The sequence below is a fragment of the Eubalaena glacialis genome, chromosome 9 (assembly GCF_028564815.1).
Source record: "Eubalaena glacialis isolate mEubGla1 chromosome 9, mEubGla1.1.hap2.+ XY, whole genome shotgun sequence".
In the NCBI taxonomy this organism is placed as follows: Eukaryota; Metazoa; Chordata; class Mammalia; order Artiodactyla; family Balaenidae; genus Eubalaena; species Eubalaena glacialis.
In genome coordinates, this window is record NC_083724.1 from 12,129,569 (window position 1) to 12,152,168 (window position 22,600).

The 22,600-nt window shown below is 38.6% G+C and overlaps 1 protein-coding gene across 4 annotated transcripts in view; it reads left to right on the forward strand.

The window, feature by feature from the left end:
- The window catches only part of DENND1A (DENN domain containing 1A), a 542,621-nt gene that overhangs the window by 29,186 nt on the left and 490,835 nt on the right, over window positions 1-22,600 (forward strand). For all 4 annotated transcript variants that reach the window (XM_061199955.1, XM_061199952.1, XM_061199953.1 and 1 more), the window contains exon 2: window positions 18,706-18,776. In XM_061199955.1, coding sequence (XP_061055938.1) covers window positions 18,706-18,776 — 71 coding nt within the window. The remainder of the gene's footprint in view (window positions 1-18,705; window positions 18,777-22,600) is intronic.

Genomic DNA, 22,600 nt, shown 5'->3' on the forward strand with positions numbered 1-22,600 from the left:
CCAGCGTCCTCATTTCCTACATGCCTGACCTCAGGCAAGTACTTTAACCTCTCTGTACCTTAGCTTCTTCATTGGTAAACTGGATAATAAACATGCCTATCTTATATGTTTGTTTTGTTTGCATGTATTCTCTTTGAGCCACTTTTGTTTTTAAAGCTATGGAACTCTTTGTCAGAGGAAACCTTATTTGAAAGTTAGACATCTAAAACAGTAAAAGTGGTTCTGTGTAGTGGGTCCCTTTCATTTCTCTCCCTTTCCCGGTAAGACATATCTGCCCTACACAGTGAAAACCATCGCCCCAGAGCAAGTGACCGAATGTCTTCCACTTAAGTATTTGTTGAATTGATACTCAGGGCAGAGAACTTTTATAAGTTGGGAACTTGGGAAGTTATCATTTGTATTAATCTAAATCAATATTTTGATACAGAAATTATGAACCTTCATATTAACAACTAAAATATGACTGTATTTTGCAAAAAAGATTGCAAATCTTTTTGATTTAGAATAATAGAGCTACAAGATGTCAGAACTGGAAGAGATGATTCGTAGAGATCTGTTTAGAGATGGGGAAATTGAATTCTAGAGAGAGAAGTCTTTTTTTTTTTTTTAATTTTATTTATTTATTTATTTATTTATGGCTGTATTGGGTCTTCGTTTCTGTGCGAGGGCTTTTCTCTAGTTGCGGCAATTGGGGGCCACTCTTCATCGCGGTGCGCGGGCCTCTCACTATCGCGGCCTCTCTTGTTGCGGAGCACAGGCTCCAGACGCGCAGGCTCAGCAATTGTGGCTCACGGGCCTAGTTGCTCCGCGGCATGTGGGATCTTCCCAGACCAGGGCTCGAACCCGTGTCCCCTGCATCGTCGGCAGGCAGATTCTCACCCACTGCGCCACCAGGGAAGCCCCCGAGAAGTCTTTAAAGCTATGTTACAGCCAGTCCACGTGTGCTCATGTGTTAGTCCTCCTAGCCCACTGTTTTCTCTCATTTCTTGCTCAAAGCTGCACAGTCAGTTCATGGCCAGAACCAGGGCAAGCAGAGAGTTTTCATCACTCTAGGACTCATGTTTCTTTACCTACTGTGAAACAGCAAGAGATTTTCTTGGCTTTAATGTTGACTTTGCTCTGAACGGTTATTTGGTGGTCTATGGATTGTTTTCTGTTCTTCTAGTTGGTCTTGAAGTTCTCTGAAGGACCTTGGACTTGGGCTGCTTAGGTATTCCAAGATGCCTTTCGTTATATCGATAAGTTTTTATGTCTGTGTAAGTGCCGTCTATCAATAAATCTAGAGCATAGGCAAACTATATGAAAAGTTTTAAATTTTTATGTTTTAAGTTTTTTAAATTTTTAAGTTTTAAATTAAAAATGGGCATTTTATTATTTACCTGGCTGAGTAAGCAGGCCAACTGTAGCTGAAAATCTTATGGAAAATTAAAGTTTTCCTGTCTGTCAGTGATCTTTATATTAAGAGAATAGCAGACACTTGAATAGGTGTCCTTGGGAGGTCACATAGAGCCTGGACCTGAACACTTGGGGGAGCTGAGGTTCCACAGTCAGTCTCTCAGGCACTCCCACAGCCTCCAGGCTCTTCTACTCTCTCAAGGACCAAATAGACTCTTGTATTGGGTTTTCTCTATCTCCCTCCTCTCTATGGGCTCTTCCTACTTGTGATCAGTGTTGGCACTATTACTTAAGTAGGTCCCAAACCCACTGGCTATGTACTAGAATCACCTGGGGAAGTTAACACTTTTTTCAGGGACCCCATCATGGACCCTCTGAATGACAATCTCTGGAACCTGGGAATCTGTATTTTCAAAAAGATTCCTCAGGTGATTTTGGTCAGTTAATAGACCTAAGTTCTAGAACAAGTCATATAACTGACTCCAGCTCTGTGACTCAGTGCTGGATTCCAGGGGAGAGAATCTGACTGACTCAGCATGTCAGATATCAATCCTGGTCCCTCCCCACCTTTTTAAAAGGGGAGGGGTGTGTGTGTGTGTATGTGTGTGTGTGTGTGTATATAAATATATATATGTATATATATATACACATGGATATAGCATGTATATATCCACTTCTTAGTGATGGATGAATTAATAGCAGTTTTCAAGGTTGCTGTTAAAATTGAATGTTGCTAGATGTTTTCCCCCAAGTCACAGAAAAAAATAACTAAATGGAGAGAATACTTCAATTTTAAGCAAAATTTTCCTTTTTTGAACAGAAATTCTTAATTTGATGTAATCAAATCCATCAAATTTTCACATTATAGTTTGTGCTTTTGAAGTCTCAAATCCTTAGCTATCCAAGTCTATGGTTTTGACTTCGGACACCATTAGGGAACGGTTACAGAGAGAAATTCCTAGAAGGAGGTCAGCTGGAAATGGAAAAATTGTAGATAGAAAAGGGAGAATGAGATTACCTCTATTGAAATTCCAGATTCTCTTCTACGTAGATGGTTGTGTTGTCTTCAAATAGGAGCAATTTAATTTTTTCCTTTCCAGTTCTTGTGACTTTTCTTTTTCTTGCCTTATTGCCCTGGCTAGGCTCTCTAGTGTTATAGAGAAGTGGTGAGGGTGGACATCCTTGCCCTGTTCCCAATCCTAGAGGGAATATAGTTAGTTTTTCACCACTAAGTATAATGCTAACTGTAGTTTTTTTTGTGGAGGTCCTTTATTAGGTTGAGGAAGCTAGTTTTCTGAACTTTTTTTTTTAAATCATGAATGTGTTGAATTTTATTAAGTGCTTTGCATAAATTGATATAATTATGATTTTTCTTCTTTAGCTTATTAACATGGTGTAGACTTCATTGATTTTTTTCAATATTAAGCCAGCCTTGCATCCCAGGAGTAAACTTTACTTGGTCATGTTGTATATTATTGAATTTCCTAAAATTTTGTTAAGGATTTGCATGTCTATATTTGGGAAGGATATTGGTCTATAGTGTGTGTGTGTAGAATTTATTTTATTTTTTGGTACTGTCTTTGTCTGCTTTTGGTATCAGAGTAGTACAGGCCTTGTAAAATGAGTTGGGAAGTGTTTCTTCCTCTTGTTTTCTGGAAGATATTGTATAGAATTGGTATTAATTCTTTAAATGTTTAGTAGAATTCTCCAGTGAAACTGTCTGCATCTATTGAGATGATCATTTGACTTCAGTTCATGTTGTTACATTTCTGATGTTCTTTATTCCTTGGTACAGGTTTGTATTTCCATCTAGCATCTCTTCTTTCCGCTTGAAGGACTTCTAACATTTCTCGTAGTGCAGGTTTGTTGGTGATGAATTCTTGCAGCATTTGTAATGTCTGAAAAATCTTTATTTTGCCTTCTCTTTTGAAATATTCTCTGGGAATAGAATTCAATGTTGTCAGTTTTTTCTTTCAGTATTTAAAAGATGTTGCTCTGCTGTCTTCTCATTTGCCTTGTTTCTGACAAGAAATCTGCTGTCATTCTATTCTTTGTTCCTCTGAATGTAACACGTGTTTTTTGTTCTGCTTTTAAGATTTTCTCTTTATTACTGGTTTTGAGCAATTTGCTTATCATCTGTCTTAGATTTCTTCATGTTTCTTGTGCTTGGGGTTTGTTGAGCTTTTTGGATTTGTGCATTTATAGTGTTCATCAAATTTAGAAAGTTTTTGGCCATTATTTTTTTTCAAATATCTTTTCTGCTCCTTACCCCCTTTGGGGATTCCAGTTACTGATATTTGAGGCTGCTTTAAGTTGCCCTACAGGTCATGATGCTCTTTTTTGTTTTGTTCTTGAAGGTTTTTTTTCCCTCAGTTTCATCTTGGATAATTTTTAAAACAATGTCTTCAAGTTTACTAATCTTCTGCAGTGTTTACGCTGTAGTTAGTCCCATTTAGTGCATTTTCCACCTAGTATGTTGTAGTTTTTGTCTCTAGAAATTCATTTGGGTCTTTTTAAAATCTCCCATGTCTCTAACTTTTTGAACACATAGAATACAGTTATAACAACTTTGAATGTCCCGACTGCTAATTGTAACATCTATGTAGTTCCAGGTTGGCTTCAATTAACTTTTTTCTCTTCATTATGGGTGTATTTTCCTGATTCTTTGCATGCCTGGTAAATTTTTATTGACTGCCAGACATTGTGTATTGTACCTTGTAAGGTGCTGGGTATTTTTGTATTCTTATAAATATTCTTGGGCTTACTCAGTATAGTAATGTGAGGTAACCATAGGCTCATCTCATTTGTTTTCCATATCTCAAGGGATTGCTGTGCTATGTTGCCTAATGTTTTGAAAACCATTGTTTCATATATTTTGTCAGTTAAGTTACTTTTAAAGAGTTTGATCCTTCTGAGTCTTGCTTTTAAGATTTGTTAGGTGGGACTGAAGCAGTACTTGGTCTGGGGATAATTATTGCCCATTGCTAAGGTAATACCCTACTAGGTACTTTACCCCATGCATTGTGAATCATGAGGGTTTTTTGTTTTTGTTTTTGTTTTTTAACCTTGGTTGGTGGGAACAGGCATTATTTCTGGCCCTTTGTGAGTACCAGGCACTGCTACCTGTAATCTTTTCTGATGATTTTTCTTCTAGCCACAAGTAATTTCCTCACACACATGTACTAATCAATACTTAAGCTATATACTCAAGGGAGGGCTTTTGCAGGTCTCTGGGGTTCTCTTTCTATGCAGCTCTCTCCAGTACTCTGCTGAGAAAAAGCAGATCTACTCTGTCATTCCTGAATACCCTGGAACTTGGGTAATCACCTCTCAGGGAGGCCCAAAGGACTGCCCATGGAGTGCTCAGGACCTTGAGCCCAGTGTTCTGAAGACCTTTTCAGTTGTCCTTAGGTGTTAGCAGTGCACCTGGATTGCTTTTTGAAGGCGGTGGAGGAGGAAAATAAATTGGCTATAGTAAGTTTCATTAAAAAACAACAACAACAACAAAATTCAGCAATGTATAAAAAGAATTATACACCACAGTCAAGTGGGATTTATCCTAGTTATGCAAAGCTCATTTGACATTTGAAAATCAGTTAATGTAATCCATCACATCAACAGGTTAAAGAAGAAAAATCACATGATCATATCAATAGATGCAGAAAAAGCATTTGATAAAATTCAACATCCATTTATTATAAAAACTCTTAGTAAATGAGGAACAGAGGGGAACTTCCTCAACTTGATAAAGAATATCTATGAAAAATCTACAGCTAACATCATACTTAATGTTGAGACAATAGAAGCTTTCTCATTAAGAACAAGGACAAGACAAGGATATCCCCTCTCACCACTCCTTTTCAACATTGTACTGGAAGTACTAGCTAATGCAATAAAACAAGAAAGGGAAATAAAATGTATACAGAATGGGAAGGAAGAAATAAAACTGTCTTTGCAGAAGACATAGTCGTCTATGTAGAAAATCTGAAAGAATTTACCAAAAAAAACAAAAATTGCATAGAACTGGTAAGTGATTATAGCAAAATTGCAGGATACAAGGTTAGTATACAAAAGTTAATTGCTTTCCTATATACTAGAAATGAGCAAGTGGAACTTGAAATTAAAAACACAATACCATTTACATTAGCACCCCCCCCAATGAAACAGGTGTTAATCTAACAAAATATATACCACATCTGTATGAGGAATATTTCAAAACCCTGAATGAAATCAAAGAACTAAATAAATGGAGAGAGATTTCGTGGGTAGGAAGATTCAATATTGTCAAAAATGTCAGTTTTTCCCAACTTGATTTATAGATTCAATGCAGTTGCAGTCAAAATACCAGCAAATTATTATGTGGATATTGACAGACTCTTTCTAAAGTTTATATGGAGAGGCAGAAGACTCAGAATAGCCAACATAATATAGAAGGAAAAGAACAAGATCATATGACTGACACCAGCTGACTTCAAGACTTACTATAAAGCTATAGAGAACAGCAAAGTGAAAGAATAGGCAAATGGATCAATGGATCAACAGAGCGCCCAGAAATAGATCCACAGAATATAGGCAACTGATGTTTGCCAAAGGAGCAAAGGCAATACAATGGAGCAAAAATGATCTTTCCAACAAACAGTGCTGGAACAACTGGATATCCACATGCAAAATACTGAGTCTAGACACAGACCTTTCTTACATCCCTCACAAAAATTAACTCAAAATGGGTCATGACCTAAATGTAAAACACAAAGCTATAGAACTCCTGGAAAATAACATAGGAGAAAATCTACATGATCTTGAGTATGATGATGACTTTTTAGACACAAAATGAAACATGATCCATGAAAGAAAGAATTGATAAGCTGGACTTCATTAAAATTAAAAACTTCTGCTCTGCCAAAGACAATATCAAGAGAATGAGGGAACAAGCTATAGACTGGAAGAAAATACTTACAAAAGATACATTTGATAAAGGACCACTATCCAAAATATACCAAGAACTCTTAAAACTCAAAAATAAGAAAACAACCCAATTAAAAAACTGGGCCAAAGGTCTTAACAGACACCTCACCAAAGAAGATACACAGATGGCAAATAAACATATGAAAAGATGCTCCACATCATATGTAATCAGGGAGATGCAAAGTAAAACAATGGTGTACCACTGTATACCCATTAGAATGGCCAAAATCCAGAATACTGACACCACCAAATGCTGGTGAGGATATGGAGCAGTAGGAACTCTCATTCATTGCTAGCGGGAGTGCAAAATGGTACAGCCACTTTGATTTTTGCTTTTTAATTTTTTTTTAATATTTTTATTTGGTTGCGCTGGGTCTTAGTTGCGGCAGGAGGGCTCCTTAGTTGTGGCATGCAAACTCTTAGTTGCAGCATGCAGGTGGGATCTAGTTCCCTGACCAGGGATCAAACCCAGGCCCCCTGCATTGGGACCGCGGAGTCTTAACCACTGTGCCACCAGGGAAGTCCCAGTACAGCCAATTTGGTGGTTTCTTACAAAACTAAACATACTCTTGCCATACAATCCAGCAATCAGGCTCCTTGGTATTTATTTACCCAAAGGAGTTGCAAACTTATGTCCACACAAACACCTGCACGTGGATGTTTGTAGCAGCTTTATTCATAATAGTTAATACTTGGGAGCAACCAAGATGTCCTTCTGTGGGTGAATGGATAAACTATGACATGTCCAGGCAAATGGAATATGATTCAGCACTAATAGGAAATGAACTCTCAAGCCATGAAAAGACACAGGAATATGAAACGCATATTACTAACTTAAAGAAACCCATCTGAAAAGGCTACGTACTGTATCATTCCAACTATGACATTCTGGAAAAGGCAAAATTATGGAAACAGTAAAAAGATCAGTGTTTGCCAGGGGTTGGGGGGGGTTGGTGGTACATGGAGGGATGAATAGGTGGAGCACAGAGGATTTTTAGGGCAGTGAAAATACTCTGTATACTATAAAGATGGATACATGTCATTAGACATTTGTCCAAACCCATAGAATATAGAACACCTAGAGTGAACTGTAATGTAAACAGTGGACTTTGGGTGATAATGATGTATCAATGTAGGTTCATCAACTGTTATGAATGTACCACTCTGGTGGGAGATGTTGATAATGCAGACGACTGTGCGTGTGTGAAGGCAGTAAGTATGTAGGAAATTAAAAATTTTTCCTTTCAACTTTGTTACAAACCTAAAACTTCTCTTTAAAAAAAAAAAGTCTTAAAAAATCAATGGAGTAGGGACTTCCCTGGTGGCACAGTGGTTAAGAATCTGCCTGCCAGTGCAGGGGACACAGGTTTGAGCCCTGGTCTAGGAAGATCCCACATGCCGTGGAGCAACTAAGCCCGTGCGCCACAACTACTGAGCCTGTGCTCTAGAGCTTGTGAGCCACAACTACTGAGCCCGTGTGCCACAACTACTGAAACCCACACGCCTAGAGCCCGTGCTCCACAACAAGAGAAGCCACTGCAATGAGAAGTCCACGCACCGCAAGGAAGAGTAGCCCCCGCTTGCCACCACTAGAGAAAGCCCGTGCGCAGCAATGAAGACCCAACATAGCCAATCAATCAATCAATCAATCAATAAATTTATTTAAAAAAATCAATAGAGTATAAGTTACATGAATGTATACAGTTGCAAAAACTCCTAGAACTGTACACTTAAATGGGTGCATTTTAGTGTGTATATATTAATATAGATAGAATTGTATATTATATATGTAGAGTTGGTTTAAAAAATAGGAACTCGAGCCACACTGAGTTCATATCCCAGCTTTGTCTCTTACAAGCTGTTGACCTTGGGAAGTTAAGCTTTTATTTTTATTTTATTTCAGTTTCCTCACCTGTAAAATAGGAATGATAATAGTAGCTGTTTCACAGGTTGTTGGGAAGATTAAATGAGATAATACATAAAAAGGTGCTTAGAACAGTATATGACACATAGTTAAGTGTTTAGTAAGTATTAACAAGGTTTAGAAGCTGCTTGCTCTTGTGCAGGGTATCTGCTCTTTTTTGTTTGTTTTTATTTATTTATTTTTGGCTGTGTTGGGTCTTCGTTTCTGTGCGAGGGCTTTCTCTAGTTGTGGCACGCGGGGGCCACTCTTCATCGCGGTGCGTGGGCCTGTCACCGTCGCGGCCTCTCTTGTTGCGGAGCACAGGCTCCAGACGCGCAGGCTCAGTAGTTGTGACTCACGGGCCTAGCCGCTGCGCGGCATGGGGGATCCTCCCAGACCAGGGCTCGAACCCGTGTCCCCTGCATTGGCAGGCAGATTCTCAACCACTGTGCCACCAGGGAAGCCCTACCTGCTCTTTTTAAATGGGGTAATGATATTAACCTTCCTCTCATAGGCTTGGCTTGAAGATTAAATGAGAAAGAACATAAAAACAAGTCATCAGTGATATAAGCTATTTATTTCCATAAGTAGCCTCATGAGCTCCCTGAAAATTATATGTAATTTTCCCTGGGAAGTTAGTGAAGCTTTTCATGAGCTCTTTGGAATGGTCTGTCCCCTCCACCCCTAATCTAGGATTAAGAGTTGCTACTTTAAACAACCTGGGAGTAATTTTTGAAAAGTCATGGAAAAGTTATGGGCTTTGTAATCTGAAAACCAGGAATCAGCTGGAGTATTACCATGTCCTAGCCTCAGTTTCTTTTTCTATTAAACAGGGAGGGTAATACTATCCCACTACCTTGACAAGGTTTTGACAGTCAGGTTCAGAAATGTAGGTGAGAGTTCCACATTAACCATAAAAGTATACAAATAGTCACAGTATTACTGATTGAGAAGTAAAGTTGTATATCAGAGACTCTTGATTTTCATATATTGCATTTGTTCAGTATTTTTTCCCTGTAGAGAGGAGATATTTTTTTAATTCACTTTTTGTTAAGTGTCAACTCTTACCCCTTGTTCTTAAAATTCATTTATTCCCTAGACTAATGTTTCTATTTGGATAGTTCCTTATTTTCTGGATTGCTTTTAGTAACAGTGTTTGAAAGCTTAAGAGTTTTGAATCTTTGAAATACACAATAATGTCTGGATTACTTACAAAGCCTGTGATTTGTAAGGTGAAGCAATTTTATTTTTTTTATAATAAATAATACTCTTTACCTTGGTTTAGTATCTTTTAGTTCACAAAGCACTTGCTTGTTTTTCTTTCATTTGATCCCTAAGACAACTTTTGAGATGAGCAGGACAGATGTTATCTCTTGATGGGGGAGGAAGCTGATGTGTGAAAGGGTAAATGGCTTGTTCTAATCCCATAGTGAGTAAGGGATTTACCTGGGATTGGAACCCAGACTCTCTGATATTTAGTCTGGGGCTCTTTCCATAGAACCACATATTATTTTTGTGAGAACGTCTTGGTAAAAAACAGCTCAGGGAAATTGCTATTAATGGTTGTTTTTGTTTTATTAAATTTTTTAAAAAATCAGAATCTTACAGAAAAGTTGGCAATATAGAGAACTTTTCTAAAAACCAGTTTTAAGTGAGGTGCTGACCTGATGCCTCATCACCCCTGAATACTTCAGTGTGCTTTTCCTACAAACAAGGACATTCTCCTGTATAACCACAATACAACCATCAAAATCAGGAAATTAACATTGATTCATTACTATCTCTAGTCATTAGACCTCGTTCATATTTCAGTCGTTGTCTCAATAACATTCTTTAGAGCAAAACAATCCAGTTCAGAATTATACATTGCATTTATTTGCCATGTCTCTTTAGTTTCCTTCAGTCTGGAAAGATCTTCAGTCTTTCCTTGATTTTCATGACATTGACACTTTTGAAAATTACAGGTCAAATATTTTTTAGATGGTCCCTCAATTTGAGTTTGTCTGATGTTTCCTCAAGATTAGATTCAGGTTAAGCATCTTGGACAGGACTATCGTGGGCGTGATGCTATGCTCTTCTCATTGCATTCTAGTAGTTTGTCCATTCCTGATGGTGATCACTTTAATGACTTGATTAAGGTAGTTTCTGCCAAACTTCTACACTGAAAAGTTACTCTTCGTCATTGCAATTAGTAAAGATTTTGTGGGAAGATACTTTAAAACTACGTAAATACTCCATTTCTCATTAAATTGTCAATTTATTCATTTATATCAATGTGGGCTCACAGTTTTCTGTTTATTTGATGGGTTAATAATCTGTTAATATCATTATTGATTTTGATGCTCACATTACCCAGATTGGCAGTGGGAGCCTTTTTAAGCTGTCTCCTGTATCCTTTTGACATGTCCCCATCATTCTTTGAGCACTTCTTTGCTTGCTGGCACAATAGGATGTTTCAGTCTCATCTTGTACTTTCTCTGCCCCAGCCCTGGAATCAGGTATTTCTCCAAGGACCCCCGGTTCCTTTTAGAGGATGGTTGTATTTAGAAGCCAAGGTCTGGGTCCTAGATATGCTCATTGCTAGTGGGGTGTTGCTCCTGCCAAGGCCCTTTCAGTAGACAGAGCCAGGAAGTATGTGTGTGTTAAAAGTCAGTTCATATTTACAGTTCTCTATTATATATTTACTGAAAACCTTGAATTCACATGAGTATCTCCAATTCAAATTCAACTCCGTAGAACTCATTCTATTATAGTTTTCTGCTAACCTCAACTGTGAGAAAGCAGGTCTTCCTTACTGGTCTTGGGCTTGCGTTAGGCATGCTCCCCCATCACCTTCCACCCCATGTGGATGCTCTACTCATTTACCTTGCTTTCCTGGGATTACAGTGGTTTGACATGCCCCTGCTCTCCCACTGCCCTGTGGATGCCCTGCTTGCCCTCTGATTCCCCATGATGCTAGGCAAGTCTCCTCTCACCCCACATAGTCAGCCTCCTCTTACCTGCCCTGGCTCCCCACCCCACTCTAGGGTCCCTCGTGCTTGCACATGCTCCTTACCCTCTTGGGCTCTGATACCCGTGTTGGGCTGTCCCTCCATGGGGCACCTTTCACACTCCTTGTGTTTCAACATCCTGGTTGTGGCTGCCCTTGAGCATGAATGCTTTTTCCACCCAGCTCAGGTTCTGGCTCCGCATGCCAGGGTGCTTCCCCTCAGTGGATGCCTTCCTCATTCACTCTGATTTGACATCATATTGGCCAGGCCACCTCTTACCGTGGACGTTCTCCTACCTCGCTCATGATCTGACACCTCTTGTCAGGTCACCCCCTCTGAGGGACATTTTCCTCACCCTGCTCAGGCTTTGACATCTCACGCTGAGCCATCGCCGACGTGGGCATCTACCCTGCTCTGCCCACATGATAGTTTTGGGAGTAAATTGTTCAGAAAGAGCAGAGGAAAACTTAGGGAAGGGGAGGCTCTTAAAATTATTTTAAGGACAAAAATATTTATTGACAAGGAAATGGATGCCATCTTTGCAAATGCCATTAATATGACTGGAGAGTCTAGATTTTACAGTGCTGCTCAGCACAGGAGGGAATTTATTAAAAGTGCATGGAGTACCGCACATTGTGGAGGGGTGTGCAGGCTCTGTCTTTCTGCTTGGGATCCAGCTCTGCTTCTTCCAGTTAACTTGCTTTGCACATTGTGGCATAAGAATCTTTCCATAGGAATCTATGGTAAGGTAAAACTTTGTAACTCCTCTCATAGTTGTATCTGTGTATCTTTATTAATCTGATCCTGAGAACAGTATTAGAAATGGAAAGTTAAGTGCAAAATCTTGAAATGACTTGTCTGTATAATTACACAACTAAGTTAATCATTTTCTGACAAGTCTCAACAGTGACAGCGTTCTTCTGTGGAGGTGTTAACTTGTTATGGGTTAGAAAGCACCCTTTGGTACAGCATTTTCAGCCTGGAAAAACGGCTTTAATTTCAGAGTCTACTGAAACAAATGGAGACTTGTTGGAAATATTAACACTACCTTTTTTGCTTGTATATCTAGCTCAAAGGAATCAGTGTTTATTAGGTGATGTTTGCTAGCACATTCTGAAGTGTATACAGTTACTTTTGACCATGTTGTCAACTTTAAGACAGTTCAGTTGGTATGAATTTTGAAATACTATATCTCAGCCCCCTCAGCATATAAGTTTGTAACTAAGGAGACAGTGTGCTGAAGTTTTACCCTAGTCCCTAGAGAATAGGTTGCTATTTTGCTTTAGAATACTAGCTGGTGTGAAGATTTGATAGCTGTGAAATGAGTAAGGGATCCCAGTACTGTGTGTGTCTCAGTTTGTACTTCTAAATAACACTTAAAGGGTTGAGGGCCTAGCATGATGGCATGGTTATCATATGCAGCAGGTTCATTTTGTGAGGAGTTATTGTTACATTTTTCTCCTAATCTCATAATATGTTGTAATTGAAGAAAAGTAGGTCCTAATTGAAAGCTGATGATCCAGCAGAGTGATCAATAGCATGATGCTCTTTAAAAAAAAAATTAGCTTTCCCGCTGCCTGAATATTGTCAAAGCCTTTGTCTGTTTCATGACTTCAAGCTGAGTGTACTTAATCATTTTGAGAACATGGCCCTGAGCACAGAGCATGGCCCTTCCAGTGAATCACTGAGAATTGTGTTCAGAAGAGTGTGGTATTGAATAGAAATGCTCTCTTGCTTTACTCTCAGGCTTCATTCTCCCAGAGGCAAAGAACCGACCAGACCTCCCTTCTTTCAAACACATTTTAACTGCTTGTGTGTCGTTTTTTCGTATTTAAGAGCCAAGGCTGTTGTCAGCAGGTGTGACTTATTGATACCTTTGACTCCAAAGGAAAACATCTTTAAAGAATAACAGTCAGGTGTAAGCAGTGTGTATTCAGTAAGCTACCTCTTGTTAGAGAAAGAGAAACAGTTACTGGGAACTGGAAACTATGTGTCAGATGTTGGAGGAAAACTCATTCATCAAACATTTATTGTGCCAGGTGTAGGACTAGGATATGAGAAGACAGTTGGTGCCCTCAGGGAGCTGCCAGTCTAGTGGGGGAGACATATTTAATTAGAGGGACACGGGTGGTTCTCCACCTTGGCTGCACACTGGAATAAGTTGGGGAGGTTTTAAAAAAAAAAAACAATACCTGGAGATTCTGATTTAATTGTTCTGGGGTGTGGCCTGGGCGTCAGGACTTTTAAAAGCTCCCCAGGTAGTTGTGATTGTGTCAGGGTCGAATGTGGTAAGAGCTGGAAAAGTGGGGAAGTTCAGGGTGCCTTGGGAGCACGGAGGAGGGGCACTTAACCCAGTCTAGGATGTGAGTGTGGGGGATTGAGAAGGCTTCCCAGGGAGGAGGAAATGCCTGAGCTAAGGCTTGATGAAAAAGACTGGACAGATAGTTCCTTCCAGAAGAGCAGCTGAATAAGGTAGAAGAGTAAAGTGGTTAGTGCCTTTGGATGATCCATGCTGATTCTGCCACTTCCTTGCTTTGACTTTGGCTAGTTTATCCTCTGAGTTTCAGTGTCCTCATCTCTAAACTGGGGGTAATAATACTTACAGGGTTGTTGAAGATTAACTGAGATAATGCAGGTACAGTGCTTAGGATCATGCCTGGCACCTAGGAAACAGTAGGTACGGGCAGTGGTATGGTAATGATGTTATCATTAGAGAATCAGAGCATGGTTTGTTCAGAGAGCTACAAGTAGTTCTCTATGGCTGGATCTTAGGGTGCAAGACTGCACGAGGTAAGGGTGGGTGGCAAAAAAGAGCTTGGCAGATGGGCAGAGTTCCAGATCATGGAGGTATAGGAGTGTAAGGCAACTAATAATGGGATATCATGGCAGAACCAGGACATTTCCATGGTAATATGTTAAGATATGATGTGCTCTGGGAAAGCTTGGGTCTGTATTGGAAAATGGCTCGGAATATAGTATTTTTAACTTCATTACATGTACTGAATTAGCAGGAGTGTTAATAGGACAGAAATAGGATTTTCAGTTCCTTTAGCCAAGTAGTTAAAAATATTAAGCATCTTAAAGAGTACTGGAGGAAATAAGTAGTCTCAAGGTATTCAGTAGTTCCAGAGAGTCTCTGGAAATTGTTACAGTATTAGTGGTTTAATAAAAATATTAAGTAAGAGTCGCTTGGCCATTTACATTTAGAGGAGACACTTTAAAACTTATTTTTTGATGTGCAGAGAAATAGAAAATGCTTCCATCTGCATTGGCTTCACTGGCCCTTACGTATATTTGTTGGTATGTTATATAACTTGTCACAATGTCACAACATTAGTCACTACTTCTTCTGTAATGTAACATGTAAATGATCATGGATGAGCATGACTATAACTTGTATAGTCCAGTTTGTTTTTAGGGTTGTAGTCAGCTTTTTGCTTTTTTTTTTTTTTTTCCCTAAAGAGACTGTCATAATCTTTGGCTCCATGTAATAGAGCTCTGGCAGCTATTTGAACTGAGTAAGAAACTTAGGCAGTTTTATTATGCATTACAATGAGGCAGTAACTATGGGTAACACTAGAAGAGAAGTTAGCTTCATTGCTTCCACGAATGCTTATTTTCTTTGAAATCTTTTATTGCAAAAACATTGTTGGAATGATGGATTATTGAGGTATACCTTATGTTTATGTTATATGTACAAATTATTTGGAAGAAGAATTCCATTTAACTAGATCAGTGGTTCTTAAAGTGTGATCACTAGTCCAGCAGCATCACTATTACCTGGGTACTTATTGGAAATGCTAATTCTTGGGTCCTACCCCAGAAGCCCTGGAGGTGGGGCTTCAAATCTATCTTTTAATATGCTAAAGTTTGAGTCATAAAAGTGTATAATCACTCCAGTCATTTATTGAAATCCTTTAGACCCCAGGAAAGCTAGTCTGTACTTCCTTTATTCCTTCTCAATATTTATTTGATTCTGGCTATGTGCCAGGCACTGTTTAGGTACCTGGGAAAAACTCGTGGGTATGACAGACAAAAATCCCTGCTCTCCTGCAGTTTACATTTAGAGGAGGGAAACAGGTTGTGATTGGTGTGATGTGGAGAATTAAAATTTGATGGTAGAGAGTGTGTTGGGGAGGGCCTTTCTGAGGAGGTCAGGCATAAGCCTTATTTTGAATGACAGGAAGGACCACCTATATGAAGATCAATACAAAAGGCTATAAGATAGGAATGAATTAGGTGTGTTGAGGAGCAGACAGAAGGCCAGTATGGCTAGAGTGCAGTGGGCAAGGAGAGAGAGGTATGAAATGAAATTGGAGAGACAGGCAGAGGCCAAATAATGTAGGACCTTGTAAGGACTTTTTTCCTTCTCATTTTTTTAATTATAGTAAAATGCACATAACATAAAATTTACCAGCCTAACCATTTTTCAGTGTATGGTTCAGTGATATTAAGTACACTCATTTTCTTGTGCAACCATCACCACCATCCATCTCCAGAACTGAGTTTGGTGTTTTTGTTTTTTTTTTCCTGCTTAACTGGTGGATATCAGGAAATGCAGGTCTGAGGAAGAAAAGTGCCATTTGTTAAGTTAGAAATGCTTCTTAGAAATCCAGATGGGGATGTTGAACAGGCAGTTGGCTAAGGGAATCTGGGGTCAGGGAAGAAGTCGGGTTGGAGACAGGACTTTGGGGCTCATCAGCATTTGCCTGGTAATTAATGCTGTGAGACTGAATGAGATCATTTAAGTAATGAGTGTAGACAGGGAGAGGTCCAGCACTAAGTTCGAGGGTAGGAGAGCTTATGTGAGAAGGAATCAGCAAAGGAGCAGCCAGTAAGGCAGGAAGAATACCAGTTGAGAGTGATGTCCTGGCAGGCAAGTGAAGAAAGTGTTTGGAGAAGGAGGGCAAATCAATCAGCTGTGTCAAATGCTGCTGAGAGGTTAAGACAAGCATCGAGAATTGACCATTTTGGCACATTTTAGCAATGTGGAGGTCATTGGTGATCATGACAAGTTGTTTTAGTGGTGTGGTGGGTTCAGAAGCTGGTTGAAGTGTGTTAAAGAGAAAGGGAGGAGAAGAAGCAGAGATAATGAGTTTAGACAACATTAGGATGTTCTTCGCTTAGAGAGATAGCAGATCTGTCCAAACCACCTTAATTTAGTGGCACATATTAACATGTCGGAGCTCCAGTGTTAAAAAATTTGGTATGTAACACCTTTGTATGCTCATGTTTTTTCCTTTCAATTTTTTAAATGGGGAAAAATAAACTTAAAAGTGGACATTTGGGTAAAAAATGCATGGAATCTCCATGGAGTCCTAGGGTCCTGCAGAATACATTTTGAAAGCCATTATCTTAATCCAGAGGAATGAAATTCTGAGATGAAATTCAGCCAGTTGCAAAATAGGCTTAAAGATATTTTTAGGTTTTAGAGGGAATCTTCCTGGTACTCTTCAGATGACCTTAGAACATTCCTTTCTTTCAACAAACCCTCTACTTTGAGATTATTTGAATGAAGGGGATGTTCCATATGGTATTTTCCACAAATGTTTTGGTGACCAAATGATGCTGACCTTGTAGGTCTTTTTTTACTCTCTTGCAGGAAAAAAAAAAGCACAAAAACATTTTTAAACAGCTTTCTTAAAACTTGAGTTTACTTTTATTTAGTTAAGTAAGATACTCTGATTTAATGTCTAATTTAAAAATTATATTTGACAAAGGTATATTTAAATTCCTTGATTTTTAGAGCAGCCAACTCTTTTCACTCTAGGTACTTATTTAAAGCACAAGCCCAAATTTCTTCTCAGTGAGGAAGTAATGATCCTTCACATGAAAAATAAGTAGATCCCTGATTGACAGACAACTACCCCTGAGGAAGTAGAGGGAGTATTACCATATTTTACTGAGTCTAAGATGCCATTATTTATAAGATGTACTGTTATTATATGTACTACTAAGAAAGAAAAAAAATGTTGCCATTTAGAATTGTAAGATGCAATAGATTGTAAGACTTGGGAAAATGTGGGGAAAAAACTTCATCTTAGAATCACTGAAACACAGTTTGAGCGCCAGGAGGTCTGAGTTGCAGCTCTGGCTGTGTTTCTAACTAGTTGTGAGACTACTGACGAGTCACTTAGAATCTCTTTGCTTCAGGTTTCTCACCTGTATGGTGAGGGTGATGACTGATCCACATACCTCATAGGATTATAATGAGGATGAAATGAGATAAATGAGATAGTTATTTTGAAAAGTGGAATCTACTGGGCAAATTCAGGATATTTAGTTGATTGAAATTAAGCCTTAGATCTGATTAGGCAACTCAGAAAGTTTCTTCTCTGAGCTTTGTTGTCAGGTTTAAAATAGAATTCAGTCATAGATGTTTGAATGTGTAACATTTTCTTCTACTAAATGATTTTCATGCAATCTGGAAATAATCTTTTTATTGTAGTTTTAGAATCAAAGAGAAAATATGAAGATACTATAACTCCGATGTTCTTATCACTCAGAATGAACAACTGTTAACATTCTCTTAGTGCTATGATCTTTTAAAAACTTAATATAAAATATTTATGACATAAAAAGGTAAAAGGATATAATAATGAACATTCATATACTTGCCATTGCCAGTTTAGGCAAAGCCCCCTATTAGCATCCTATCTTTATTATAGCCTAATGAGATAGGATACTGTTTCTCTTGAGTCTTTAAAACCTGTAAATAAGCAAGTTAACTTCATCTGAATATTTTGTCCTGGTGTATGAGGGAGAAGGTTACTTTGTGCTAGTGTTGCCTTGATTTGAGTTTCCTCAAAATTCTGTTTATGGTTTTGGAGATCCAGCTGTGTAAACTGGAAATATGACATCTGTAAAATCATAATAATGGCTAAGCTATTATGTGCCAAACATTGTATCTAGGCAATTTTTTTTAAATTAATTAATTAATTTATTTTTGGCTTGTGTTGGGTCTTTGTTTCTGTGCGAGGGCTTTCTCTAGTTGTGGCAAGCGGGGGCCACTCTTCATCGCGGTGTGCGGGCCTCTCACTGTCGTGGCCTCTCTTGTTGCGGAGCACAAGCTCCAGACGCGCAGGCTCAGTAGTTGTGGCTCACGGGCCTAGTTGCTCCGTGGCATGTGGGATCTTCCCAGACCAGGGCTCGAACCCGTGTCCCCTGCATCGTCGGCAGGCAGATTCTCAACCACTGCGCCACCAGGGAAGCCCCTAGGCAATTTTTGTGTGTTTTCTTTACGTTTCACAATAATTCTTCTTGTTAGGTATTTTCATTTCATAGATTAGGAGGGCGTGGCTCAGAGAAGTTGAGTAACTTGTCCAAAGTTCCACAGCCATTAAGTTGTGGAGCTAATGATTTTAATCAAGGTCTGCCCTATACCACAGCCTGCATATTCCATACCATGCTCCCTCAATACTTGTCAGTAATCACAATCTGTTTCTTTTATAGGCAAAACCCAGAGACCATGTTTGAAGTGTATGTTGAAGTGGCCTATCCTAGGACAGGTGGCACTGTTTCAGGTATTTGCATGTTCCATTATGATATGGCGTGTTTGTTTATTGTATGAGCTAGCCATGCATATCGGATAATATGTGAATATTCTAAACTGTTACTTATCTTTAAGTATGTTTAAGTGTCTTTCCCTTTTATCTGTGACCACATCATCCTAGGGAATGGAGAATAATTGCAGTGAACAATTTAAATTAAGAGTTTTACTATAACAGCCTTGAAATATAGCTTTATTCATTGTAATCATTGGGTTTTGGTTTGTATCTTTCGGAGATGCCTGGAAGTCAACTGTTTAGTATGAAATATTGTCTCCTTGCTAATAAGGAAGGTTTAAAATTAGGTTACAAAATAATATAAAGGGAAATCTCTGCCACTAAACTGGAAGGAGATGTTTGAAATGGATTTAGTTCAGTAAATTTTGTCAGCTGGTTAAAAAAAGGTTGGAAATTAGTTGAAGGAAACACCTCCTCTGGCTTTAGCTTTTGGACTAATTTGGACATGTATTCCTGAACAACAGGGTCTTGGATAAGGTTAGAGTATCTTGTGCAGGCTGAGTAAATCACTTCTTGACCTAAAATCCTTCTTGGTTAATGAGAAAAGATAACCTTCTGACCTAGTGTTCTTTTTCCTGGTGCCTAAGAGAGTGATGCATTTGCCAAAGGTATGTTAGGGAGCAACTCTCGGTCCACACACCAACAGTTGCATGTATTATTTGGTGTTTATGGAGAATGAATTTATTTGGATTAGAAACTTGGAGTAATCAGGATTCCAATGGTAGTTATGCCCGTAATTGGCTATACAAACCTTGGACATATTTTCTACTTAATTATTTTAATTAGATTGTAATACTCATAAAATAGTTACCTTTTATTGAGTATCTGTTGTTCTGTTGTCCTACATGCTTGACATACATAGTCAGTCCTTACAGTACAACCCTTAAAGATAGTTGGATGGTATCAACATTATGCCTATGAGAAAACAGAATCTGAGAGGTCAAATAACTTACCAAGATTATACAGCTACTGTGTGGAATAGCCAGGGTTTTAGGTTCAAGTCCTCTTCACTCTGCTAAGTTGCCTTCTTGAGGGCAGTGACCATGTTGTACACATCTCTCCATGTCATCTGCAGGGCTTTGCACAATGTCACCAATATTTGTTAAAATGAATGCATTTCTCAATATCAAAAGTGAGAATTGCGTGAGCTCCACTTTCTGGATTATTTCATGAAGGCTGTGAAACATGCTATAAACTTATGGTCATTCTAGAAGTAGAATGTTAATATTCATCTTAAGTTATGCCTCTAATTGTGCAAACCATTGGATTGGGAAGGAAAGTAGCTGATACTAGGTGTGTTCGTGCAGCAGTACCTCTGTGAAGTGACTCGTCAGAGTAACCAGTTGGTGACGCCTGTGATTTGACAGATTTAAGGACAAAAGCTTTTATTTCTACAGTTGCTAATGTTCCCCCTTTCAGTGCTGTAGGATTTTTTCCCCCAAAGTTAAAATGAATTTTCTTGGGGAATGTGAACAAAGTTTGATGAGTACAAATAAGAAAAAGGAACAAAATGAAAAGTCTTTACCTTATCCTCTTCTTTCAGTCATCTAATTCCTCTCCCCGTAGACAACTCTTTTCTTGTTTAACCCTTTAGTTTACTTTTTAAAAAACTTTAAGTTTTGAAAATATTTTAAAAGATAAAAGTTACAAGAATAGTTAAGTGCATACCCCCCTTTCCTTAGATTCATCAGTTGTTACTATTTTGCCACATTTGCTTTATTACTGTGTGTATTTTTTGCTGAACCTTTTGAGAATAAGTTGCAGACATTGTGACCCTTCAACCCTAAATACTTCAGGATATATCTCCTAAGAATAAGGACATTTTCTTAAATAACTCCAATACAGTTACCAAAATAAGAAAGTTAATGTCATTTGTCCATGTTTAATCAGTTGTCCCAATAATATCCTTTATAGCACTTTCGCCTCTGATCCAGAATTCAGGATCATGTAATCCATTTAGTTTTCACATCTGTTTAGTTTTTTTCAGTCTGGAACAGTTTTGCAACCTTGTTTTTTTTTAAACCCTTTATGAAATGTTTTTGAAGAAATTAGGTCTCTTGTTTTGTAGAAAGTCCCTGGGTTTGAATCTGATTGTATCCTCATGATTAGATTAGGTTATGGATTTTGTGTGGGAGTATTTCAAACGTGATATTGTATCCTTCTCAGTGTATCATATCAGCAGGGACATGATGTCCATCCCATTATTTGTGGAAAAATGTGCATAAAACTTTTGTGTACAGTTTAATAATTATAAAATGAGTACCCATGTTACTGCTATTCAGGTTAAGACAAATAATATTGCCTGGTTCTAAGGAAATTCTGGTCCTGGCAAGAAGACCCCTGCCCTAGCCCTATACTTTAGAGGGCCCTGCTTTGGCCCTCTTCTGAAGTGCCCCTTTCAGGCAAGGAGTCTGTGGGGCCTATGGGACATGCCCATTTACAGCCCAAACCCTTCCATCCTAGACAAACTTTGAATACCTAGGATCTAAGAATTTCTTGACCCAATGGCCCCAGGCTTATTTCCAGAGTCTGTGTGAGTCTTCCCTAGGGTTTGTCCTTCTGAGGGTAGACTGGCTACTGGTGTACACACCCTTAGGCCCAAGGGGTGGCCTAAGGGTATCTGTTTGTGGGGAGTAGGATATGCGATGGAGCTTGGGCTTGTGAGTAGAGGTGACTGCATCCCTGTGTGTGAGGTTCCTGGCAGTGTGGGATGGAAAAGGGGGAGATGGACAGTGGGCCAGGGGCCAGTTTTCCCTGAACCATGTTTCTACGTGGAACTCTAAGGAATCCAAGAAGTTTCAGTGTGAATCTGGCCTTCCAAGTAGTTATGATAGGAGGATGGAACGTATTTTATTTAATAGTTTGTTAGCTTATTTCATATCTTGTAAATATTTAGACATATGGTTTGTGGGCCTCTGTTTGTACTCTTGCCAAGGCCCTGTAAATGTTAGAGGTGGGGCTGGCCAGTGCCCCAGAAGTCCCTCCACTCCCCTTCTCCAGAGGTAACTACTATCCTGACTTTTATGATACTCATTTCTTTGTTTTTCTTTGTAGTTTTACCACATAAGTATAGTTCCTTGAAAAATTTAATTTAGTAGTGCCTGTTTCTGAATTTTATAGAATTATTCTGTATGTAGTTTTGCTGCTTGTTTGCTCAAGTCTGTAAGGGTCCTCTGTGTTGTTGTGTGTCATTTATTTTCATTGCAGTGTAATACACTTTAAGATTATATCACAGTTTTATTCATTCTACAGTTAAAGCACTTGAAGTTGTTTGCAGTTTTTGGCTATTACAAGCAATGCTGCTGTGATCTTTATACATAAATCCTGGAGCATGTAAACATACTTTTACATAGGATATATACCATATTTGATTACTGGATGATGCTAAACTGTTTTTCAAAGTTGATTGTGCTTGTCTACACTCCCTCCAGCAGTGTTTGATAGTCTTTATTGTTCAACATCTTCATTAGTCCTTAATACAATTAAATTTGTTGGGTTTGGCCAACCTGATAGTTGTGTGGTAGTATCTCCTTGTTGTTTTTATTTGCATTTTCCTGGTGACTAATGAGATTGAGCACCTTTTCATACGCTTATTGACCTCGTGAATACCTTTCTTTTTAAAGTGCCTGTTCAAAGCTTACTCATTTTTTAATTGTTTTCTATCTTTTCCTTGTTGATTTATAAGAAATTGTTTGTCCTGCTACTATTAATTATCTGGTCAAGTGTGTTGTAGATATTGTCTCCTACTCTATGGTTTGTCTTTCCCTCTCTTTCTGGTATCT